The 26,541-nt window shown below is 41.1% G+C and overlaps 2 protein-coding genes across 6 annotated transcripts; one reads left to right on the top strand and one right to left on the bottom strand.

Annotated features, from left to right (window-relative positions):
* The first annotated feature begins 146 nt into the window (after positions 1–146).
* Positions 147–15,617, top strand: LOC119729130 (monocarboxylate transporter 12-B-like). 2 transcript variants are annotated; one of them, XM_038201654.1, is made up of 7 exons: positions 655–745; positions 3,204–3,571; positions 5,712–6,005; positions 6,652–7,016; positions 9,652–9,877; positions 12,130–12,273; positions 13,549–15,617. In XM_038201654.1, exons 2-7 carry the CDS (start codon positions 3,430–3,432, stop codon positions 13,770–13,772), a joined length of 1,395 nt encoding a protein of 464 aa, XP_038057582.1. In that variant the 5' UTR covers positions 655–745; positions 3,204–3,429; the 3' UTR covers positions 13,773–15,617. The 2 variants fall into 2 exon arrangements, with proteins under 2 accessions (XP_038057581.1, XP_038057582.1); XM_038201653.1 differs by lacking the exon at positions 3,204–3,571 and having other exon boundaries at positions 147–745.
* Positions 15,618–17,839: 2,222 nt separating this feature from the next.
* Positions 17,840–26,397, bottom strand: LOC119729129 (regulator of chromosome condensation-like). 4 transcript variants are annotated; one of them, XM_038201650.1, is made up of 10 exons: positions 26,307–26,397; positions 22,203–22,343; positions 21,870–22,078; positions 21,016–21,195; positions 20,647–20,863; positions 19,912–20,067; positions 19,509–19,622; positions 19,029–19,187; positions 18,211–18,379; positions 17,840–18,027 (listed from the first exon to the last, which is right to left on the bottom strand). In XM_038201650.1, exons 2-9 carry the CDS (start codon positions 22,288–22,290, stop codon positions 18,213–18,215), a joined length of 1,290 nt encoding a protein of 429 aa, XP_038057578.1. In that variant the 5' UTR covers positions 22,291–22,343; positions 26,307–26,397; the 3' UTR covers positions 17,840–18,027; positions 18,211–18,212. The 4 variants fall into 4 exon arrangements, with proteins under 4 accessions (XP_038057578.1, XP_038057580.1, XP_038057576.1 ...); XM_038201652.1 differs by having other exon boundaries at positions 17,840–18,018; XM_038201648.1 differs by lacking the exon at positions 17,840–18,027 and having other exon boundaries at positions 18,084–18,379.
* Positions 26,398–26,541: the final 144 nt, after the last annotated feature.

Below are 26,541 nucleotides of genomic sequence, written 5' to 3'. Positions count from 1 at the left end.
TATCATCATTTTAAGCTTCGTAACGTACAAAAGAAGCCGAGAACCAGTGATGATGAATAATAATATACACGGGGCTCGTCTGCGCATATGGTCCAAAACGTGTTCGCGGCGCATCATATCCCATCATATGTAAACAAGCTAAGAAAACCGGCCGGCCGCGCAGCTGAGTTGTCATCGAAATTGGGTGCAAGTGAAATTGTCTCATTTTCAACAAGGAACGTCGGGCGATCGTGCTTCTTTTCCGTTGAGCACAAAGCAACGAGATATTGTAGCTGTTGTTGGCTCGATTTATAACAAACTTTGTTCGGAAAGAAGCCGAAAATGTGTGCTCCATCGCCCAAGCGGTTGGTGGACTCCACCGGCCCGCCCGCCACTTCTCCCCCGTCTGAGACGGGCGAGGAGAACGGCTCAGCGCCGCTGCCATCGTCACCGGAGTACGGCAGTTTATACACCGACGGCAACACATCACTGCCGCAAATGGATCCCGTCTCCACTCATCACCTTCTCCAAGTGCGAGATTATCAGAACAACAACTGCCTCGATTCTGACTTCCATCACAAGACTAGAGTCGGGAAATTGCGGGACGCCAAAAGCAAGTTTTTGTCGTGTTTGCGACAGAAATTTGGTGTGATTTTGACCGGGGCCGTCTTCGTGTTGTTCTTCAACATCATCGGCTGGATGGGTTGCTACAGTGTCCTCTTTGTGAGTCTGCAAGATGAATTTCGCAGCAGCGCCACTGAAACAGGTGAGAAAATCGTCTCCGAAAATTAAACTGAACTTAAATATAAACAATATTTTGTTAATAAACTGATCAGTTCAGCTGGTCTTAGAAAAGTTATATCCATTTTGAATCAAGACTATAAAGTAAATGATTGCTAAATTGTTTGTGTGATAATTTTTTTCCCATTTTGACAACTTTTATTAGATATGACATCACACTTTAATCTGAAAAACTCTTCAAAATGTTTGCCCAAAGATTTGTATCAAACATTGTCAAATGTCAGAACAAATATTGACTTTGTTTATCTTTGTTTATTGTCAGATAGTCGTAGGAATAGGAAGTTATTGTGTTTCATTTTGATTTGTATATAATTTTAACATCACAGTTGTTGGTGTTTCATGATCGTGATGATTTAAATGGAACCTGCATGATCTGTTAACAATAACAATATTTTTTTTGTACTTCTTTACTTTATCCTGACTGAAATATACTTCCTCAAAATCATTGTTTATTTTATTCATTCCTACATCATTGTTTCCCATAATTTGCCCTGAGATGGTCAGTCTAGGAATTTGGGGGGGGGGGGGGGGGGGGGGGCAGGGGAACAAAACTGCATTTTGAGTGTTTTCTTTAATTCATCTTTCTATTTCTATAGCATGATAAATACTAAATAGAGTGAATGTTATTTTCAGAATTTTCAGAAATTACATACATTTGTATTTTGACTGTAGTATCTTAGTTACTCTTTGCAAATGCAACATTGTCAAAATTTGCATACATAGGGCCTATATACTTCCAAGATAATTTCTAAATAAATAATACAATAGCCCTCTCTTAGAATAACAGCACAATAATATTCAGTCCTTTATAATACCCACCAGACACCTTGAGAGTAATCTATAGCTGAATCATTTGCATTTTTGATTGAAATCATCAGAAACAATTTTGTCATGGCCACAATGTAAGTGGAAATTTACACAAACTAGTACAATCCAATTGTTATGCCCCGTGCACACAGTTTAGGCTGAATATGGTTTTTATAATCAGCAGCTAGAGGACCAACTGCGCTGGTGATAAAACGGTCACCATGGTCACTGGACAAAAGAAGGGCCTTGGTTATTTTATTGCGCAATATAAACCTACATGTATTGCAAAAAAGATTGCTAAATTACATGGCAGGGTTCAGTCATTGGTCCTTTAATAGTTCACAGTTGACTCTGTGTTCATTTTGTATGGAAGAAATGATTCAATAAAATACTTTTAAAAATCCCTTAAAAATATTTTGTCAGTTAACATTATTACTAGGTAATGCCATGGAGGTAGAATTCATGGAGGATTTATTCCTCCATGGTAATGACTACAAATAGTGCAGGCCAGCAGCAATAAATTCTGCCTGCTTAAATAAAAATAAAAATAAAAATAATGGAGACTTTACTAAACCATGAATACGTGCGATGCACATATACATATTCATAAGCTAGCTGAATGCATTCCTAGTTGATAATGCCATGTATTATGTAATCTTTCAAGGAAACATGTGAAGTCCACTGCAGTAGCCAATAGCATGAGCCATGTCTGTAAACATTGCAAGGTTAAATTTCTTATTTACATACATACCTACCCCACAAGTCTTTGCATGAGACCGAATCTCTCTCCATTGTTCAGTTTGTCTGGAGGTCCTTTGTATTCAAATTCCATCCTTACTCAGGCATGTCTTGTTTTTCCTTTATGGTCCACTGGCTTTGTAATGGGAGCAAACTGACCTTGCGCAATAAATACATGTAGGTACCAGCTGTTGCAATGCCAGAAAAAATTGCAAAATAGAAAGATGGGGTTGGCATTGGGCCAAAAGGTATTTGCGTATCCTTTTGTGTATCCTGATTGAACTGTCAGCCAGCTAGACATGTATAGGAATTTAAAAATAGCTACATTTCAGCGCTCCAAACTCTGTTCCAACTTAATCTTGCAACAGAAATGTATCATAAAATTAAAACTCTACGCCTTGAATGGTGAAACCCTTTAAAAAGAATATTTTGGAAAGTTCTGCAGTTTCCAACAGAAATTAAATCGCATCACTTAATCCTCTTTTGAACATGAGGAACTACAGGTAGTTGTTGAAAATGCACAAAGAAACCCTCACCACCAAAACAAGGGGGAAAAAAACAAAAAAAGAAATGCAAATTATTTTCATATCTTTCATCAATGAAGTGGTTTTCCATAGAGATTTTCATATCTTTCATCAATAAAATGGTTTTCCATGACCCAACAAATTGCGGCAGAATTGATTTAATTAAATCATAATCCAGTGTAAAATCCACAACCGAAGATGAGTATAAACTGATATATTAATTTGATTCCTTGATTTAACAAATCTTTTTATCAGCAGGCTCAGGTAAGGTTAATTATCTAACCCTTAAAAAACTTTGTGAAATTTTTTTTGGCAAAATCTTACTTGAGTGTTTCCCCCCACTTCTACGTGTAGTACATGTCTGTGGCACCGGCCGGAGCAGAGCTCGGCGGACTGGGGTTTCTCTATTACTGTCACAATGGGTCTCCTCCTTGTCATGGAAACCGGTCAGATGAGCTGCCAAGATGTTGATGCGTTCTCTGATGTACCAAGCCCTGATGTGGCTGTTTGATGTACTGATGTTGAAAGTGCAGCGTAAGACCCAGAAGCGAGAAGGCGCGGAGCTTTTATTACTCATCTCATGCTTCACCATCCCTCCATGATGAATTCAACAGCGCCCTCAACCATCGCGACACGCCTTCAATGCAACAACATCCGCCATGTTGGCAGTCCCACGCTCCATTCATCTCAACCGAGTCTGAGGCCTGATATATCCGTATGCTGTAAACACCATGAATTTTTTTGTTTTTTTAGATGATTTTTTTTTTAATCCTTTTTTTGTGTGTGCTTGTTATTGTTCATCCAAACGGCTCTGAACACGACAGACAAATCGTCTCTAACAACCTGATGATTGTTTTTTCCTCTCAGTCAAGGGCAATAAAATCCTTGTGAAATTTGACAACCATTGCCGATGCATTTAACAATATGTTCTCTCCCAATATAGCGTATAACAAAAGGAGTTATTCCTTTCCCCTTTTTATTCTGCTTTTTTTTTTTTAGGGGGGGGGGGGGGCTTCTGCATTTTTTTTTATGGTTACCGTGCAGTAACCCTTGAAATAAAAATAAAGAATAGCTTGACAAAATAAAAGTAACCTAAGAAAAAGGGATGAACCCTTGTTTACTTCAATTATTCACAAATTAAAACCCAAATAATAAATATGGAAATGTTTATGTTTTGTCTTTTTGGGGGTAGTTTTTCAGAAAGAAAGTATTAGTTTTATTTTTTAAGGACAAAATAATGTCCTTATATGCTTGTAATATTGAAAAAAACTTATTTTTTTTTACTTTTTTATTTTTTTACGAAAATATTCCTTTCATTTTTTTTCCCTTCAAATTCACAAACTCATTTCATCAGAGGTGATCATATTGGTTGTTGGCAAGTTGGGCTGTACATGTCTGTCTGTCTGTCTGTCAGGCTGGCTGTCTGTCTGTCTGTCTGTCTGTGTTTTTTGTCTGCAAAAGTGCAATCAGTCCAGTGAGTTCAATAAACAAACTAAAAGTAGTAAAAAAATACGTGCGAGTGCACCAAATTATTGGCTATTGATTGGACTGATTGCATTTTCTCTCGTTAACTGTGATTTTGTCTTGTCTGTTGAGCAGGTATGCATACTATAAAGCTAAAGGATATATGTTTGTCTTGTTATGCTGCTGTTTGGGAGGGGAGGGGGGCTAACAGATCGCAATATGTGTGATTGGGAACTTTTCTCTCGAGAAGCAAAATGGTGCACTCATTAAGAAATGCATACCTGTGCTTTTTTTAAACTTGTTTTGTTCCTTTTTTTGTGTGTTGCTTGTACACTTCACAGAATGTAAAGCCAATACCCTTCCAGTTCAAATGATCATTTTATATCAAAAACAGTTTATGTGAACAATTCATGCTCCATGCATACTGTAAAAGCAGTGGGATGTAAAGTCAAAACTTAGGCCTATTGGCTCTACATGCACGTTTTATTGGCCGTGTCTTGTCCTTTGTTTTGTTGTCTTATACGTGCTTTGTTTGTCTGTCCGTAATGTTCTATGTTCTTCCATTTTTTGGTCTGCTACATGTACATGAGCTGCTTTTGGGAGTCAGATTCATTAACACTTGGCAAAACTCGTCAACAAAATGAAAAATGTTAGGGAAACCAGAAATGCGTTTGAAATAAAAAGCATAAATAAATCTGTATAATCTTGAATCGCCCCATTATCGTCTTGCAGATACTGTTGGTTTTTTTTCCCACAAATTAAAATTTTCCCCTGCAAAGTAGATTAAGAACTCATTTTGAAGAAAATGCCAGGTAAAAACAAAAATTATGTAAAAGGCTCATCTATTGCATACATACCAACGTATTTATCAGAATCCTTTTATTATAGATGTTTTTTTTTCATGTTTGTCAGCGCGTTCATGTACATGTGGTTTGTTTCCGAGTGACCTAGACATTTTAATGCATGACAATAAGGCATATATATCCAGATAAAAGAATTAAATGTGCACCTTTATTTTTGAGAGAAAAAAAATCGTAACATGTCATTCGTTTTCACATTAATACTTCTGTTTGGGCGTGGGATTTGGGAAAAGGGTCTTTTCATGCTATTTTCAATTGGAAAGGGTTAGGCCTTATTTTGGCCTTTTGATTAATGCCACTAACTTCAGTAAGTTTAATAATGCATACATCACACATGTACGTGATACACACATGTACAGTATGAGAGGAGTGTGCAGAATTCTTACATGGCTAACACAAAAACTAATTCGACCATCCGTGGCCCGTCCGTTGTACGGCTATGCTTTGAAAAGCACATTTACAAATGTCTTGACTCTGACACAAATCTACTTTATCTCCCCTCCTCTTCTCTTTCCAACCCTTTTTTTCCTGTACACAGGCTGGGTGGGTTCCCTGGCGTACATCATCAACTGCGTCTGCACGCCGTTTGGCGACTTCCTGCTCCGTCGCTTCTCCAGCCGTGTCATCTGCGTCGTCGGCATCTTGTGCTGTTTCGTCTCCCTGATTTCGTCCTCCCTCATGCCGCAGCTCTTCTACCTCTTCCTCACGTTTGGCCTGCTGTACGGGCTGGGTTCCGGCCTGGTCTTGAAGTCCATGCTGGACCTGTTGCTCAATCGCTTCCCAGACAACTGCGGCCGGGTCTCGTTCCTAGTCTTCACTGGATCTACCCTAGGTAGGTCGACCAATGAAAGCTGTCATGGGTCATCGTTTATTAGAATTCGTGACAAATTTCCTGTCTAGCTGAGGCCATTGACAGATTGACTCAAAGTCAATTGAAGGTAATAAGGGGTGTTTTTGAAACCCTGGGCGTAGTAGTAACCAGCTTCCGCTTTCAAGAAATGTTTTGGCCCTTGTCTTGGAAGGCTTCGGCTCAATATGGGTCCCTGTTCGTTTCAGGATCATAGAGTCCTACAATATTTAGGTTATTATAACCCCTGATCATTGGGACTGTGAAACATTCCAAAGACAATCTCAGCTCCCTGGGGAGTATACACCTTGATGATGCCATTTCGGCACAAAGCAGGTAAAATCAATCACAATAACCATCTCTGCCCTCACAGGTACCCAATTTACTCCTGGGTGGGGAGAAGCAATGAGTGGCAAAGGCATTACCCAAGGGCATATGCACCGTAACCCCAGGCTGGACTTGAACCCACGACCTTCAGAATTACTCGCAGACTATGAGTTAAATGTTCCTAGACCACAAGGTCACACCATTTGATTTAATAAGACATTCTCTGTACACTAATCTCATTTCAAGGCCGATATTTTTTTATGCTTATTTACATGAAGTTTCCTTTACCTTTTATCCATTCAAGGTAATTTTGCCTGGACGCCAATCACCACGATATTCATCGATCTGTGGGGCTGGCGCAACTGCCTTCGAGTCACCGGAGCAATCATGCTCCTTGTTTGCATCCCTGCCACCTTTCTCATGGGCGTGTTAACCACGCCCTCTCACCCGGACGATGCCAAAAGTTCCCAAGATGCCAAGAAGCCTGATGATGCGATGCCGGATACAGCATCTGACAAAAAGAAAGCCAAGAAGATAAGAGACAAGAAGGAGGAAATCAAATGGGAGGGGCCAAAGCAGAAGCGCATGGTGTGGATGCCAGAGGCGTGGCTGTTTGGCCTGGCCAATCTAGTACCCTTCATCAGCATGGGGTTTTATAACGTCAATCTTGTAAGTTGTTTGCAGGTGTCTGGCTATAGACCGCTTGCAGACGCGATCGATAATTGACGCGCGAAGGTGCACGACGCCATGTTATGGGACAAATGTGCATGGATAAATATACGCCTGTCCCACAACATGGCTTCGCGCGCCTTCGCGCGTCGATTATCGAACGCATCTGCAAGCGGTCTATTGCATGATGCCATGAAAACAATAATAGATCTCTCTCAAATGACGTCACTGCCTATACAGATTGCCACGTGCAGTGGCATTTTGGGAGTTGAGTTTTCATGACGAGCAATTGGCTGTGCAGTATTTCGAAGAAATTTTGAGCAACGTGCACGCGTGTTTAGAACATTTTGCACACTGTGCGTGCACGCACCTGTTGGTGTTGAATACACAGTTGTAATTTCCCTACGAAGATGGCTGTCTATGAGAAGGATCCATTCTTGTTTAGTTTTCTTTTAGTCCATACTCATAATGTATATATTTATGGGGTTATTCTCATTCCTTGATCTGATTTTGATCTGGATCTCAAAAGCCCAAAGAGACTGGTGCCATTTTGTGTCGCCTAAACAAAGTTTTGGGAGACACAGCCTCGACTCCAGGGGCGCGTGCTCGCTCCTTACACTAACCCCTGGCTGTGATGATGACATAAATGACACTGAATGGCTATTCACAGCGTGCTGCGCGGGCATTTCGAAGATTGCACGCCGGGCGCGCCCATAATGCGCTCGCGCTCGCGTGCTTAGCTTTGCACGTAACGTCACGTACGAAAAAAAAAATTATGATTCAAAAGTCGCGAAGCCTGTACGATATGGATTATGTCAGCCGCGTTTTTCGCTACAAAAACCCCTGTATCTGTGGTTGTAAAGGCACGAAAGGGGTACGCACATTAAATACAAATCTTTACTAATTAACACAACGTCCAAACGAGTGTGTTTGAAAGGATTGATTCTTCAAAATCACAACTTTTAACATTTTAAAGATGGCGTCGGCACGTAAAACGGATAAACTGCAGCCCTAATTATAATGCACCGTATTTTGGTATATTTAAATTACACAATTCCAGGGGTTACGATCACGCAAGGCATGATGGGAAACAACATGGCGCTGCAAGATTGTACCCACGGGGCACGAGGTTGTGGGAGATACTAACCATTCCTAAATTCTGTATGACAGTAGCCCCGTATTTATGTTAAAAGTTTTGGTTCAGTTTTTGAAAAAAATGTATAACTTCTACATGCCTTCATCAATTTTGATGAAACTTGGGTGGGAAGATGCAATTCTTCATTGGATTACTGAGGTCAAAGGTCATGTTCGGGTCACTAGAGGTCATTGTTCACATATGCTTCAAATGTTTCTTTGTCTACAGAATGTGATGGATTTTAATGTAACTTCGATGGAGGGATATTTGGGTGAACTACTGAAAATTCCAGTAGTTCATCACACCTCTTCCGAAAATTAGACGTCAAAGGTCATCTGAGGTCGTTGTTTGAAAATGCACGCAATTTGACTTCTTCTTCTTTTTTCAGAACACAAAACATAGGGATGGCTGCAGAAAAAGGCGACACATGTATGCGATCCATGGATCACTTGTTATCATAGCCATGCATTTTGGGAACGTGACGAAGTGACATGGAGCAAGTTCAATCATAGGCCAAGTTCTGCACACTAGCCCTAACCCCCTTGAGTGAACTACGAACCTTCCTCACTCTTGCAAAATTCAACACCACTCTACACCCAAACTGCTGGACTCTGATTATGGCGGCATGCCTCACCCCATGTAAAGCATAATCAGTTTACTAGTGATGTATTCACTCCAACAGATTCAAGCAAAACATGTAGTCTTTGCATTTTGAAGGGTTGGGGTGGTTAGGGCTAGTATGCTGCAATTGCAAGGGACTACTGCAGAACACATCTACTGAGAACGATCACATCGCTGTTTACCAAGAGTTGCACATACCAAACTGTACAGCGGGGTGCCAGTTGGTCCAGTGGTGACATGGTGACGTCGGACGATCATCCGACTGGAGATGTTTCCACTGTGCTATTACTGTGCAGGCGTAAATACAGGGATAGCAGTTTTCGGGCTATAGCCCGAATTCAGGCTTTTTCATGATTTGGAAAAACCAACGTTAGACATTTCATCCCTTCACAATGCTGGCAAAATAAATCCTTGTGTAGCACGCACAGACAAACAAAACTTGTGCAGAATTTGCCGTGCTAGCTCTCTTGACAAATCTATGAATTGTTGAGTTAGAGTAGACACACACGTGCAAGTGTAATGTGATGGTGTACCGCAGTTTTGTGTATTTCGCCATCTTTCACATGTCAAATTTGTCGGGCCCTATAGCAAACACCAACTGGCACCCCTGGTAAATGTACATACATGTAACAAACCTATCATTTATTGACATCGGTTCATGATTGAACTTGATCCGCATTTGTCCCCAATTTCCTAAACAGGTCCTGGAGGGCCAGAACATGAATCAGTGCCTCTCGCAGAACATGGGACCAAGGCTAATCTGACTGAATCAGAACCACATGCGCGGAGAAAAGCAGAGAACACCAATCGAAGATATAAAAAGGATCTGACTGGGTTTGAAACTAGCTGTTAAACTTTCCCTCTGTTTCTGACTTCCAGGTGAGCTACGCCATTAGTCTGAGCTACACTAGCAACCAAGGCTCAACGCTAGTCACCATTGCTGCAGCCGCCGAGGCCGGCTTCAAGCTGGTCTTTGCCATTTTTGTCGATAAATTGCCTTTCCGCAAAGTGCACTTGATGACGACGCTGTCGGTGGTCTCCACCCTGGTCACGCTGACATGTGCATTTGTTCCATCTTTCCCTATATTGTGTGTGATTGGAGTAGGTACGTAACGCACACGGGCACCCCCACTGAACTGGATTGAACCGGAACCGACCGGATTGCACTGGAACAAACCAGATCATATCATTCATATCAGACACACACACATACGGACAGACACTCTGCATTCTGGAATCTACCGAGATTTGGACAACAGTTTCAAGCACTTCTAGCATACTTTTACATGAACATGTGGATGGAGTAGTGATAGAGAAACAGCAGATTACCTTTGTGATGATTTTGAGATGTTTAGAGATGCATTTTGCGGACAATGAACTTCAAAATTGATTGGAAAAAGTCAACAAAACCACTGTATATGGTCAGTAGTAACTCACAGAGCATTACACCATCCACATTGATTTATTTCTTTCAAACATGACATTGGAATCTCTTTAAACAGAAAGATAATTCATAAATACCTGTTGGGGATTTCTGGCTGGCTTTTTTGTGTGTGGTAATTACGTTGAATTTGTTTCAAGTGTTAGGTGAAACCTTGAAAAATATACATAAATAAAATGAGCACACAAGTGCAACTTTTCTGGCAGTTATTTTTATGTTGAAAAACAAATGATAAAATGGAAGTTTGGTCTGGGTATCGAGAAAAAAAAAAGAAGGTATTTATGAATGGGAATAGAAAGATGATGGCTAGCTTTCAGAAGGGATTGTAACACTGGGCAGAAAGAAATATCCTTCAGCTGCGAACTCACCAAGAAAGATCTACGGAGCCGGTGCGAGCTGAATGTGTATGCAAAGTTGAGAGACGGGTGCAACATCAAACGGGTGTCAAAGATGTACATAAACTTGAAAATACTTAAGATGTAGCGTTAGTTTTGCCTGATCTGCTGTTCTTCATATTGCTGCAGTCACAGAAGTTTTCCAAACTTTGCTGTTGTACCTTGTGTTTGATACTTTGCATACACGTCAGCTCTGGCCTAGCGAGGACCACCTGCCTAATTGATTGGTTGTCGTTGCCCAGTGTTGCGTCGCTTCAGGCTAGCCCCATCTCGTACCTGCAGTCCTGCCCCCCCCCTCCTTTGCAGATGGTGACGAGCAGCCCGACTGCTTCTCCGAAACAAGACAGGCTAAAAGATCCGTCCCTGGGAACGCTGCAGTTTTCTGTGCCAGGGTTCCTGTGGTGAGAAAGTCCTGCGGAAAGTCCTATGGAAAAAGCTCACAATCGAAATAGTTCTGAAAAAAAAAATATTATAATAATTTGTGTGTGCACCTATAAACATCTATTGTCTCTTTTCTACCAGTAACCAGAAACCATCAATGCTTCAATGAGATTTGGATTTCCATAACGCATGTTGCTGTGTGACCCTGCGGTTTACAAAACCCAGTGAAATGTTGGCAACATCACAACAGACGACTAGTGAATAAAGTTGAAGTGTTGATTTTTTTATGGAATATTCCATGCAGCAATCATGGAATCTCTGTGAATTTCCTTAGGAAAACGAACGGAAGAAATAGGATTTTCTCCAGGAGAGCCACAGGAACCCTGTGTAAAATGCTTGTGATTTTCTTTCCTTCCCAGCCAAACGCCAGGCGCTTCGAGGCTTCTTAGGTTCCGGGTTTCCATGCTGATCCCAAAATCCGAAAGAAAGATTGCTCCGTTTCCCTGTAGCTCTTGTTTAAAGACAATCCAATGAACATGTTGACACATACTACTGTACACACATCTTGCTGTTTGTGTCAGGGGTTGTGACCTGGGGTGCTGCCTAGGGTGCGGATAGGGTTTTGACTGAATAGAGAAAGGGGTTCACAAAACCAGTGTGACTGCACTAGAACATTCTAAAATGTTGAAAAATTGGGGAAAAAACAATACTCATGCACACCCACATAAGTGTGGATTTGCCTGCAATCGGGGACCCCCTATTGTCCCTCTTTTGTTTGTAACTTTTTAGGAAGATCTCCCATATGTTTTGTACACGAATCCAAATTGGGGACTTCTCGGGAATTGGGGACCCTATTGTCCTCTATTGTTCAACGTCCCCTATTGAATGCAGAAACAAACTCCTGAACCCCCATGGCGCACCCCAGCATTACCCCTGTACAAACTGTAGTCCATTTTTTTTGACAGTCTTGCATTATTTTTTATTCACAGCCTCTACAACATGCATTTCTGTTACAATCATTTTACCTCAACAATTTCAAATTATATACGAGTGAACATTTCACTGAATTGAAAATGATCAACAGTTCGAGGTGATTCTGAATATGACTAACTGTGGAAACAAATGCTTTCCCTCATTTAGGCATTGGTTGCGTGCGGGCAACCATGAACGCCCTGCCGTTCCTACTTGGCATGGAGATATTTGGGGTGCGGAAGACCAGTGGATCCACCACCCTCGTCCTCTTCGCTGAAGGGTTGGGAACCATCACAAGTGCCTTTATCATTGGTGAGGTCCTACAAAGCTCTCCATATTTTTTTGAAGTCTGGTCTGTCTTACACATCTCGTCAAGATGAATACACACTTAGCATTGCTCAAGGGCAGTTTTCTAATGCACTTATTTTGGCCCCTCAGACACTCAAGCTTTTGTACAAATGTCTGTTTTGAGAAGCAATTGTGTTAAAGTGCGTTGCCCAGGAACACAATAACCGCTGTACATTTTGCCCCTTTACCCCGTCTGGTACTTCTTGACATACTCGCGCTCCCAGTGCCCAACAAAAATGGGTTGAATCAATCCCGATGGTGCACAAAAAATGATGAAAAAAAGTAGCCTTTCTGTACTGAAGCAACGTCAGAATAGTCAGAATCTTTTGGTCTGGGAACCCGAGTAAATGGGGCATCTATAGTGCATATCAATGGCGCCGTCAGACGGGTTAATCACAGGATTCCTAGCTATGCACGAGTGCAGCGGCATTAGACGGGCCAATCACAGGGCGCCTAGCTGTGCATCAGTACAGTCAGACTGCAATCCTATTGAATTTTGTTTTTCTCTGTATTATGTTGATGTGGTAATAGTGTTTAGAAGTGATATCCTCCTACGACGCATAGCCCCATAGTTCTAGGGGTATGAGTCAACCGCTGAAACGATCTGTTTAGAATATCAGTGCAGCAACTAACAACTCAAAACATTGTAATTGTTATTCCATTGCCTTTTCAGAATGCTTATAATTCACTTCCCGTGCGTAGCATGGGCTTTATTCCAGTTTATATAAACAAACGCCATTTCAATGCCTGACTTCTTATTACTTACTGACACATACCTACCTATCCACATGTATTGTGGTTACTCTACCTTGCCCGCCAGTATTAAAGGGATTGTACAACATTTGCTAACATCAACAAACAAAACTATCAAATTATTATGAAATACCTCACTGGACCGTTCGTGAACGACAGTCTGAAGCATCCTGTAAAATCATGGCACCTGGTGTGCTGACATTGTCAAGAAAAGTGGTATTTTTGTGTCAATTCCCAACGCTGGTTTGCAGTTAAAACACTAACCCCCGAAATCCATCCATTTCTGAAAATTACAGCAATTAAAAGCAAATGTATATGCCCTTTAAGGGGAATACAATGGACATGAAAATGACATTCTTTAGCTCTTGGTATGTATACAATGCTTCGCTGACCAAATCTTTAAAATCCTTTAAAATTTTTAAAATCCTTTAAATTTTTAAAAATCCTTTAAAATTTTTAAAATCCATCCTTATGCTTTATCCCCAGGTGGCACCTATGATGCCTTTGGCACCTATGACGTCGCCATCTACATCTGCACCGGCTGTTTCCTCCTGACGGCCCTCCTCTACTTCCTGATCCCGCTGATCTCCAAACTCCACAAGGTCATCGGGGTCAAAGTTCGCATCGATGAGGTCACGGGCGTGGCCGAGATAGTCCCCGTGGTGGAGGACGAGGAGTTCATGATTGAGGAGTTTGTGACTGTACTCTGAAAGAATGCAGTGTGGATGGATATGATTTGTTGACCTTTTGGGGTTGCGTGTCAAAAGGTTGGGCTCTGTGACATGAGCAGTAATGGTGAAGTGGAAGATGTATTGTCCACCATAGTGGAATTCAATTGTGTGAAATAAACAACGATGCCATACTCTGGTGACAAACGACTATTTGACGAAATTGTGACTTAAACTCGTCTGTGCAAAACCGACAAAACCTTTGTTTTGAAATGTCTAGGAGTAAGCCTTTGGTTACATGCACGAACTTGCAGCTTAAACAAAAACAACGAAAGATTTTCAATACCAAAAAAAAATGTTTACTTACATTTTTTTGAAATGTACTAAGCATTCCTGCAACTTTCTTGTGCTTTCACACTGGTGTGTGTATTGATAGTGATCATTTTGGAAGGTTTGTTTTGTAGTTTGTGCAGCCATTGTAGCCAGTTCATGTGCTGATCTCATTACATGCAAGGGCCAATGCAAAAAAAGGGTTTTTTTTTAAGTAGAATAACTTGTATTTATAAAAGGTTTATTTTTCACAGATGTGGAACACGGTATAGATATGACCAATTGTATGAATCGACTGAAAAAGGCTCAGTCATTATTTTGTCGAAAGCATTCTTGTATAAAGCTCATGTACTGATGCATTTATGATGCTAAATGTGTAAGGACCAGATTCCTATTACAGATGTATTGTTCTTTGTTTTGGTTTGAATAGTTAATTATTAATTATTCAAGTGATCACAATGACTACAGGTTTATGTCAGCATATTTTTTAAAGAAATTGCTATCATGAAAATAGAGAAATTATTACATGTATTAAAAAAAAGAGATAAATTGCTCTTTAGAGAGGACTAACAAATATTTAAAGTTGATTTAAAAACTTTAAAGAATGATGACAAACGATGAAAAAAAATGCGGTTTTGAAGCATTTATATCGCAAAAGAAAACTATTGACAACGGAGATAAAATAATAATATATTTAAAACAAATCTGATAGCAAGAAGTTATTAACAAAGTAATATAAAGGCCATATAGACAAAGTATTGAGTACCAATAAACAAATTTCTTTATTAACACTGTCCTTTGTTCAGTCAAAATGTTCAGAATGCGATGTACATGTCGTGCACGACTGAAAGATGAGTGTATTTTAAAAGAAGAAAATATGTCAAGAACTATTGTGAGAAAATTGTGAGAACAGTAAAGTTTAAATTTATTATGGATAGCAAGTTCTAAGAGGAATATAAAGGATATGTAATTTTGCAGTAAAAAAAAGTGTTGGGATTAAATGAGGTTTTCTGTTTCAAATGAGCATGCCTTTTGTAAAAGAGATTGAAATGTATGTGTTACTTTGTGAGATGTTTTGGGTTTACTTAAATAGCTTTGTGCGCATGTGTAGAATAATGCAAGTAGGCTAGATAACAGTATGTTTCAAGAAGTAATGCGTTAAAAAGAAGAATTTTTTTTGTGTATTATTGATTTATGAAAGTGTAAAGCTGAAATGGAAGGCGTGAATGTTGAATGGTGGTAGATGAAAATAAAAAAACAAATAATATTAATAAAAGCACAATTGGGAACTATTTATCTCCTTGATTCTTTTATGTCATTCATGATTATAAGTTATTTGCCTTATTGCATGTAGTCCTATTTGCAAAGACATTTGTACATGTTTTGTTCATGAGGTAAGCTATGCACCTTGCAAGTATTAAACGCCGCTGTATTTTCATTTCAGCATTGTTTTCTGGAGAAATGTATAAAGGAAGCTCAAGTATAACGTGTACATGTCAGAGCTGTCCTGTGCAATTCCACTTTCTGTGAATAAAATGCTAACATTGCCTTATAAGATTGCTGAGAATTGTTTTCGCTTTATTTTTTCCAGTGTTGTGTATTAATTGCTACATACATGAAGCCAGCAAAAGCCAGTCTTACTCTTTTTCAGCATCTTCCGGATGTTATAATTATTAAATTTTTTCTTAATTCGTCACCATTTTGCCGTCGGTTCCTAAATCTCCCTGAACTGAGTGGAGCTAAGTACATTTATATCTTCCCCTACACAATTATAGAAACATTTCCAAAGCATAACAAAATTGGGGTTAAACTATTCAGGGTAACCTTGAGAAACCGTCTGCAAGTTATTTTGCCTCACTCTTAAATAATATCAATTCTGTTAAAAAAAAAATTCAATTAAAATATAGCTATAACCGAGTCTGTGGTCGTGTAGGCCCAAATACAAGTACACTGGACATTGTACTTGTAATAACTTGCATCATGTGTTCCACATGTGCTTATGAAGTTGGGGCTGCCAATGTTCTGCTGCCCATATTGGAATCTGACAAACCTATGGCATTCAAGTCTGTGTTGACTAATTATTGTTCCCACTTGGGCATCAGTAATTGGGTCAAGGGTCATTTAAGAGCTTAAAATCATATTTCCCCAAAGAAAACAAATTGGTCAATTTGGGTGTGTGTGTGTTCATGGCAATCATATAAACGTTTTTGAGTAAAACATTTGGTGGTAAACTAACCATATAAATGTTTTTGAGTAAAACATTTGGTGGTTAACTAAAATGTCAGGGTTGGGCCTTTTTCATGTCAGTTCTTACTGCACTATTTATAATGTCCCCAAATACACTCCGTCTCTCTGACAAAATGAATCTACAAACATGAATAAATTATTACACATTTTTTTTATTCAGTGATATCAAAATAGTAAAACATTACAGAGGGACAAGTTTGGACTATACAACACAGTAGACACATGTAAGACATCTTGAAAACCACTGGAATTAAAATGAGCCTTGGAAACAAATTTGGAAAAGCTGCAACTCCCTTGGCTGTAAGTAAGCCTTTTCCCTATTTCAACTGCGCTATTTCAATGATTGGATTTCGAGATATAAACAGTATGCCACACGCCTGCAAAATCATAGCTGGGTTCCAACGAAATCAATTGATTGTTTTCAACGGCACCACAGTTTATGATGTTTTGTATGCTCCAACTTTTGTGCGAACAAAAGTTTTCATCTTTTTTTTTAACAAGATGAAGAATTGCAAAGTGCGGATTCGGTGACCACATCTCCCATAGACTTGTGTGCATTCATCTGCTTTGTTTGTCTCTCGTGAAAATGGTCGTCAAACAGATCCCGCGCATGTGCGATTGGAATGGTGAATTGGCTTATTTACAGATTAACATTTTGCTTCCATTATCTAATTTGGCCTTTCTTTTGAACGACAGTGATTTTTAAAGAGTTTAAACTATTTTCAGAATAGACATGTACAAGGAAAAAAAATAATTTGCAGCCACATCTTAGTGGTGGGACTGGGAGAAATTGAAGATTTCAAAATCTGGTCAATTTTTTTAAACCGGATAACAGTGTTCTGATTTCACCGGAAGTAAATTCCCATTCAGCTCACATTCATGCCAAAACAGTCACGAGTGAGGTGCCACATGCAATGCGCTCCAGATCTGTAACGGTGAAAAATGGGTGGGAACTCTCAGACCAGTCAAATTAGCCGGCCATTCATGAATCAAGAAGACTGCTAGCGAGTAAATGCAGTTACAATCAGAGACCATGGAGCAAATTGAGAGATATTCCAGTTCTTTTCTTTAGCCTGTGTCACAAAAACGGAAGGCTTATTTTTTTAAGTTTAGTTTCGAATATTCCGTTTTCAGAATCCTACCTGAAGAGTGGAATTGAAACTGAATTTTTAAAAATCTGGATGTTTATCCCACCACTGCTTTATACCGGTACACTGACATTTTACCGTCACCATTTTTGGAAAGGATTGATTGGCCAAAGACGTAAAACTTTTTCTTTTTAATAAAATAAACAAAGACTGTGTAAACGTGTAGATATACAGAAAAAAATGAGGCACTTTGGTACAAGAATTCTACAATCAATTAATCCATCTACATGTATATCCTGTGAGTTTATAAAAAATGTTGATTTCTTTTTGCACCAAGCGAAACTTATTGCATAGTTTAGTTTGAACCGGTTAAGAATAGATTTACAAACATCCACTATTAAGGACATGGCCTGGCCCTCAGCCTGTCTCTGATGACCCACTGGAGTACATGACTCTAGTAAATGCAGTAGTTACAAGACCAGCCGCCAACTTCAGATGAACCTGCCAACGAGAGAATTTCTACATCTATCGGGCTTACGATATGAAATAGTTTTCCATCTAAAGCGTGGACTCCATCAGATCCTTGATCAGTTGCCATGACGACAAACAACAGCTTCTATCCCTTTTGGATTCTAAGAGCAAAATTTGGAATTAAATCATTGATGTTTTTCCCTCCTTAATATTCTTAATGCAGAACATTACATTTCCAGAGGGTACTGCATTATTCAGAAGATCGCATAACTGGCCATTCTCATTCCAGTAGGTATCCAGTAAGAGGGTATCCAGTGTGAATTTAATTTTAAAAACCTGTATACCTTTATGAGTCACGAGCCAGAATGATGGTGTGTTGCCCTCCCCCTGAGGAGGTAAGAGCCTTGCGGTTTTCTAGTTGTTTGCTGACTACTTTTACCGGCGATAGTTCGTCATCTTCTTCACCGGTACCCAGTTGAAGACTGCTCCCCATCCCCCAGGTATACACATCGCCTGAATGGCACAGAGAGATAAGAAAAATGTGCAAAGTCAGGCTGGTCTGTTGGCAAATCCCAGAAAGTCTGTCGGAGTTCGAATATGTCACTTTTGATTTTACAGGTGCTTATCCTATTAGCACCTGTACTACACTGTATTACATTCAGTGGCTTAACCCGAACAGTCCTGAATCCTCCAATTTCAATATGATTTTGCACACCTCTAGGGAGTTAGGGTTAGAAAAGTCTGAGGCGACGAGTCAGGGGGATTGAGGGGGTGATGACCATTATAGCAAAATCCTAAAACTGCCCGGCCATGGAAATTCGCCAAGTGGGGGAGCTGCTGGGCACCGTTCGACAATAGGGGGCGCTGTTCATGGTACAAATATAGATGGGATACAAACTTACGTGCTCCAAACATAGACACAGTGCATTGAAAGCTTTTTATAAACTGTTTGTTCTTCATTTTTCAAACTATTTAATAACTGTGGACTGTTGGATAGTTACGAAATAACCTCAAAATCGACAATTTTTTCTCACCACAAAAATCTTGGGGTGGGGAATGAATACCCCCCCCCCCCTCAAAAAGGTTTTTTTGGGGGACCTTATGGGTTTAATAATTAAATATCCAGTGGTAATCGATATGAATTGGTCGCAGTGTTTCTCACCTTTCTTAGTGGAACACACGGTCATGCTGGAGCCGCATCCAATGGATTCAACTTCTTCAGCATCCAGCGTCGTGACTTGTGCCGGCTTGTAGCTCTCCTTGCACCCGTCCCCTAGACCCAGCCTGCCGTAGTCTGTACGACCTATGGAGTACACCTTACCTAATGACAAGGAATTCAAAAGAAAACATTCTGTTTGCGGAACATTGTAGAGTTGAGGGACTGTCAGGTTAGCCGTATACTATAAAAAAAAGTCGGGCGTGCTAACAATAAGCCATTTGCGAATTAAATATGAATAACATCTGGTTCACTGACTGGCTCAAACGCGGCTGGTGAAATATTGTTCAATTACACGATCTACAAATGGACGCGGAACGTGCAAAATCTGAGACAAATAAAACTTAGTGTACAAAAACTCTATAGGGTTGTCTAAAGGGGCGTGGCTAACTCGCAAACGGCGATAGGTCAAGCATATCTATGAACCTTTCGTGTCCAGTATAGCAGTATGGTGGTCTCCTCCCCGAATGTCCTTGACCGTTAGATGGGATAAAGTCTGGATCTGTTCAGGCATAAATCGAGACTTGGTGTCCTCCAGACCTGCAACCCACAAAAACACAAAAAATAATTTGCTACAAACTTATACAACAAAAATATTGAGAGGCTATGACTGAGGAGGCAAGTTTAATTTTTAAGGATTTCAAAAGCGAAGCTCCTAGCATCGGGCGCTGCCATTTTGACAACAGTATCTTGATGACATTGTCATTCCTTTTGGGTCTGGAGAGTTCAGGTGTCCTGGCTAACATCCAAGTTAATATTAACATGAGTGAAATGCACTCCAAGACTAGATAACAAAAAGTGATCACACTGATTGCCGCCATCTTATTACCTAGCTGATGATAGTTGTTCAGACCCCAGCCGTAGATTCCACCGCCCTTCATACTGGCAAACGTGCCGTAGGCCGTACACCAGACATTGTCAAACAGCACCTTGCCGTGACCCCGTATTCTCCGGCAGTACACGAGGGCAGGCTCATGCAAAATACCTGTCGAGTTGAGAATAATGAAACGAAAGGAAATCAAAAGACTGAGAATCAAAAGATCCTGCGTACTCATGTTCGAATCTCACCAGGTTAAAAGACCCGAGTTTTGCTCACAATAATATGGTCAACGGTCAGCAATAGTGTAATGTGGCGTGGCAGGTAACAGGCCTCTTTTGTGGCATGAGGTGCCTGTCCTACGTAATTGCTCTTTAACGAAAGTAAAGCTTTTACCTCTGGTATCCCAGGAATGAAAACAAAAACCTGAAAATATGTCTACCCGCATGGATGAGATACCAATCCATCGCAGGTTACTCCACTGGCTAATGCCGTATCCATTTTACTCCTGGGCGGACAGAAGCAAGTGGGGGTAAAGTGGCTTTCCCAAGGACACAATTCTTCACCAGCAGCTGGATTCGAACCCCTGATCCTCTGATCTGTAAGTCACAAACCCTAACCACTAGGCCACACTTCCCTAAACAAAAGCTTTAAGAGTGAGTCTCAATGAAATCAGAGGGCTTTAACTGAATTTCATGTTAAACAAAATACAAAATACACCCCCCCCCCCCAAAAAAAAATCCTTACCAGTTCCTTTCCTTCCCCCTCTAACAGCAAAGATTTCCGCTATCCTTCCAAGTTGCCCCTGCTCCCCGGAACCCAGCGAGTAGATCTCCCCTTCCTCAGTCAACATGCACAGGTGATCGTTCCCTGATGAGATCTTGACGACAGTTTTCTTGAGAAGGATCTGGACTGGCAGTTTCTCCATACCCTCTGACGTCAGCCCGAAGGGTCCGTTGCAATCCTTAAAAAAAAAGTAAGGTTTACATAACCTCAGCATACTGCGCATAATTTTTTAGATGCGACATGAAGTATGTGATGCATAAGCCTGATGATCAGGGGTCATAGAACTACATAATCAAAATCCTTCAGGCAACCCTTTAGAGAACTTCTTACTCTGAACGTTCCCCACATGTAGACCTTGCCCTCTTGCGTCAGCGCGGCCGTGTGCGAGTCCCCGCAGCTGACCTGAACGACCTTCTCGGCAAGGTCGACCTTGAAGGGGGTGAACTCTGACCCTTCCTCGTTGGTGTCGTGACCTAGGGTTCCTTCGTCGTTGCAGCCGAAAGTGTAGATCTGTGTAACATGTGACGAGTGATATCGATTAACTCATCTGAACTTATTAATTTGGCATTCGGTCATGGGATCCTTCTTAAAATTGAAAGCTGCATTATGGAGGTATAGGGTAAGGCCCAAAAAAAAAAAAATTGTCGGTCTCTGGTCAGCGGGCACGTTGATTTTTATCAGTCTTCTTTTTTTTTTCAAATTTTCCGCAGTAGCTACAACAGCGATCTCTATAGACCATTTTCATGTTGCAGCCATCTTGATTATCTCCCATTCAAATCAACGTAACCAAAGCAAGGCTGGAAGGAAAAATGGTCTGGTTCCTTTTTGTACAAAAACATTATCATTCAGTACTATTATTGGATACAGGGAACATGACTAAAATGGTGGCAGCATGATAAAGATCTATTGCCGCACCACCTCAAGTTTTTGTACCAAGGAGCACCAAGGAATGGGGAAATTGCACAAAGGCAAATGATGGAGGGCACCAAGGCAAATGATGGAGGACACTAACGTATATGAGGACACAAAAAAGCAAAATAGCACCCACCTTGTCTGTTCAATCCAAGCTTGAAAAAAAAAAAAAAAAAAAATGTTTGGCTGAATCGATTCCGGAACTTTGGTCTGACCAGAGACCGACTATTTTTTTTTGGCCTAAAAAACGAACTGCAAAATTGATAGCTTACCTCACCAGCGCTGGTCAAGCATACCGTGTGCATCCCTCCAGCTATGGCCTCCACCACCCTGCCCTTAGCACCCTCAGGGAGGGGAACAAGTGTGGGTTTCTTCCTCTCGTACACCTCTTCTCCTAACCCTAGCTGACCCACATCCCCCTGGCCAAGGGCAAAGACGTGTCCCTCCTGGGTTCTGTGGGAAGGGTGTGTGAGAGAAGGGGCTGTGGAAACAAAAAAGGAGTTGAATATACAATCAGAACAATCATTGATTTTCTTGTTTATTAACTGAAAAGGGTAAAGTTGTAATGATTAGTCATTTTATTATACTGAGTAGATCTTTCATACCCTTAGATTTCTTTGGAGGTGTAGGTTCGCCATTTGCCTCCGTTTGTTTCTTGTCATTCTTCACTGCAAGCTTCCTCTTTGGTGGCATGATTGTTGGATTTGATGGTTGTTGGACTTATTCGTGTTTCTCAATCAGGCTGTCTAAAAATAGTAGGGGGGAGGGGATAAATATGAATTCTTACATGAACGAAATTCAGCACTTTAACAAAAACATGCATAACAAAGAAGTAACAATGCAGAGAGCCATTTGGTTGATAGTCTGGTTCTAGCCCCATAAATGTGGCTTAAATACTGGACTTCCTCCGTATTAGTAAGCCTCACAACCGGTAGGCCTTTACCAAAATGTGTGGAAAGGTCCATTGCTAGGGAAGCAGAACATTAAATAAAAATCGGAACTACTTTGTCACGTTATAATCACCAAAACCAATAAATGCAGCAAAAAAGTTGAATTCCGTACCTTCAGATATCTAGTTATCCAGTAATTTCTAGATGACAATATAGAAACAAATAGCGTCTATACTCCAGACGGTTCCATATCAATAGTGTCAAGATACGATGCGCAAGTCTAAACTTGCGCACGGTGCATCCAAGTTTTAAACTTGCGAAAAAAGTTCTGAAGCCTGCACATTGCTCTGCACAATTTAAATTTGCGTGCGCACGTTACAATTTGCGCAGAGGCGATTGCAAATTGGCAACCTTGCACAAATTTGGCGGTTCTTTTTCTCCAGAAATCTGCCATGATAATATATCATCTTGCACTCTCCTGAATAGTTTTGGGCATGGAGGAAGTATTTTTAATATTTGGGTTGATTATTTCGTCATTTTCTTTTGGGGGGGGGGGGGGTTGCCTCCGGATTGGCATTTTTGTGTTTGTGTTTTTTTTGCCATGATATAGGGGCCTAGCTGTGTAATAAAGAACTATACAGCTCTATGGTTTGGCATAGTTTTTTTCCCCCTGTTTGCGACCAAGAAAGACAATATAGGCCTACAATGTTAATTTTGAGTCGCAAAACTCAAGAAAAAACTCGAAGTTGACTCCCGCCATATTAAGGCCATGACAAATGAGGTATGCAGCTTCGCACCTCGCTCGGCAATTCCGCACCTCACTCAGCTGTTAAATTTGCAGAACAGAAATTGAGAGCATACAACAAGTTTTAAACTTGTGCGCAAGTTTAAACAAGCACAAATTGTGCTCAACAATAGCACTGGAAAATGGCATTACAGCTACCATAAGTGGTATAACCGATACAGTAACCACTGCTTTAATCATTAATGTTAAAATTTAAGAAATAATGTCATTTTTCCTCAACTTTTTTTAGAACATGTTATTGTTAACAAAAATAACAGGTTTAATAAAGTCAAACTTAAACAGTCGGGTGTCGGACGCTTCGCCCCATTTCCACGTCGCCCCATGTCACTTCGCCCCTAACCACTTCGCCCCATCCCCGCTTCGCCCCATCCCCGCTTTGCCCCATCCCCTGCTTCGCCCCATCCCCGCTTCGCCCCATCCCCGCTTCGCCCCATCCCCGCTTCGCCCCATGTAGATTGGTTCCTCCAAGAGTGAAATTAGGATGTCAAAGGTATTGTCGTTCTCAGATATAAAGTGGGAGACGAGTTGGTATAGCCGGTTTGGGAACAAAGTTGGATCTTTTACTTCAAGCTTTTTTTCTCGGTAGGGGATCGAGAGTGATAGCTTGAGAGGTTGGTTATGAATTGTTTATTCGGTCAATGTTGGTGCATGGAGGACTTCCTCCATGGTTGGTGGGCTAATTCTTTCCGTTGGTTAGCAATTAGTGAATCTGTTGGAATTGTTTTTAAGCCAATAAAATAGATGAGATTTTTTTACATGTAACAGCTGGGGCGAAGTGGGGATGGGGCGAAGTGGGGATGGGGAGAAGTGGGGATGGGGTGAAGTGGGGATGGGGCGAAGTGTAGCCCGACTGCGTCTGGCCGTACAGTACTATCGCAAGCTCTGTAGTACGGCCAGACGCCCGATGCTTCCACAGAGACTGAATTTTTTGGGCCGCCGATGTAGCGATTTTGCTACATCTTTCGATCGCGATTATCTTTTCATCCAGGACACAAATTTCCAAAGTTAAGGTTCGTAGTCGTAGAGCAACTCATACCTTTTCGAAAAAATGTTCTTTGGTCTCAATATTTCCATCCATCTGGCCACAAGACGAATTTCAGTCATCAGATTCCACAAATATCGTCCCCCATGCGATCCCCCATGCGATTTCAAAATGGCAGCCGCGCTGTAATGTATGCATTATGCGAGCGCGCTTGGGCAAGTAATGAATATGCATTATTTAGTTCATGACCTCGTGTTTTTGTATGGCCAGCCGCGCTGAGTGTCCGACAAACGTCATAAACTATGATGCATATTCATTATCTTGCCCAAGCGCGCTCGCATAATGCATACATTACAGCGCGGCCGCCATTTTGAAATCGCATGGGGGATCGCATGGGGGACGATATTTGTGGAATCTGATGACTGAAATTCGTCTTGTGGCCAGATGGATGAAAATATTGAGACCAAAGAACGTTTTTTTCAAAAAGGTATGAGTTGCTCTACGACTACGAACCTTAACTTTGGAAATTTGTGTCCTGGATGAAAAGATAATCGCGATCGAAAGATGTAGCAAAATCGCTACATCGGCGGCCCAAAAAATTCAGTCTCTGTGGAAGCATCGGGCGTCTGGCCGTACTACAGAGCTTGCGATAGTACTGTACGGCCAGACGCAGTCGGGCTAGGGCGAAGTGGTAATGGGGCGAAGTGGGAATGGGGCGAAGTGGGGATGGGGCGATGTGGGGATGGGGCGAAGTGGGAATGGGGCGAAGTGGTTAGGGGCGAAGTGACGTGGGGCGAGGTGGAAATGGGGCGAAGTGTCCGACATTCAAACAGTCAATAAGTCATGACAGTGGCATGGCCGGCATCAGTGATCAGGATACTGCAATCAGTGCAATGTAAGCACAAACTGTAACAAAACTGTCCTACAAATAGTACAATGTAATGCTGTGCTGGGTGCTGGCATTACGCGCACACTCACTGCGCCACCCCGTGCCGTAGCCCCATAATGTGGCCAGTTTACTGGACTGCCTCCGTAAACATAGGCCACACAGCCACCATCTTGGAAACTGACTCGACGAAATTTAAAAAAAAAAATTCGGTGATTTCCACATTGCGACTTCAAACCCAGTTCATTTATGCTTTAAAAATACACTTACCCTCTTAATAACAAAATTAGAACCTGCTGCCAGTGTCAGTTGCCCAGCTGCTGCATAATTTACGACATTTTCTGGACCATTCTAGGCCACTTGGTCCAACCGTGGAGCTATCTCCATGGTCCAACTGAACAATGCCCTCGCGCAGATCGTTAACCTGTCAATCACGCGTGCAGGACGCACGCCGCAGGCCCAGTGGTAGTCCGGTTCCAAGACCAAAAGATTCTGACTATTCCTAGGATGGAATAGTCAGAATCTTTTGGTCTGGGAACTGGACTACCACTGGGCCTGCGGCGTGCGTCCTGCACGCGTGATTGACAGGTGAACGATCTGCGCGAGGGCATTGTTCAGTTGGACCATGGAGATAGCTCCACGGTTGGACCAAGTTGCCAAGAATGGTCCAGAAAATGTCGTAAATTACGCAGCAGCTGGGCAACTGACACTGGCAGCAGGTTCTAATTTTGTTATTAAGAGGGTAAGTGTATTTTTAAAGCATAAATGAACTGGGTTTGAAGTCGCAATGTGGAAATCACCAAATTTTTTTTTAAATTTCGTCGAGTCAGTTTCCAAGATGGTGGCTGTGTGGCCTATGTTTACGGAGGCAGTCCAGTAAACTGGCCACATTATGGGGCTACCCGTGCCGCTGCGCCGGGCCACTCGCGAGCTCTGCACAAAAATTCCGCCTCGCAAATGCTGAATAGATACTTGATACAGTTTACACGGAGTTACACACACGTAAAACGCTCAACAAAACGTCTCAATAAAACCCAACATAATCTGCTTGAAGTACAACAATGCAAACAATTAGTCTTTACCACTACATACTATTAAACCAACAGTACATTGAACTAGAGAATTAAAATTCACAAATTTAGTTACCAAAATTTCAAGTTCCTGTCTTCGCATTTGCCGGGTAACCTTTTCACGTGCGTCAGAAAGGTCACCCCTACTCAATAATGTAAACAGTATTATACAATTTTATATTCAAAAATAATATTAAAACAATAAAATACAGGATTTTTAAATGTGTTGCTTATAACAAAATATTTAAATTATTGATTAAAATTGTTCACTTTATTTTAAAGAAGTAATATTACTCATCTTAAAAGAGATT

The sequence above is a fragment of the Patiria miniata genome, unplaced genomic scaffold (genome assembly GCF_015706575.1).
Source record: "Patiria miniata isolate m_02_andy unplaced genomic scaffold, ASM1570657v1 HiC_scaffold_20, whole genome shotgun sequence".
NCBI lineage: Eukaryota > Metazoa > Echinodermata > Asteroidea > Valvatida > Asterinidae > Patiria > Patiria miniata.
Note: the sequence above shows the minus strand (reverse complement) of the source record. Positions and strands in the feature narration are given on the sequence as shown.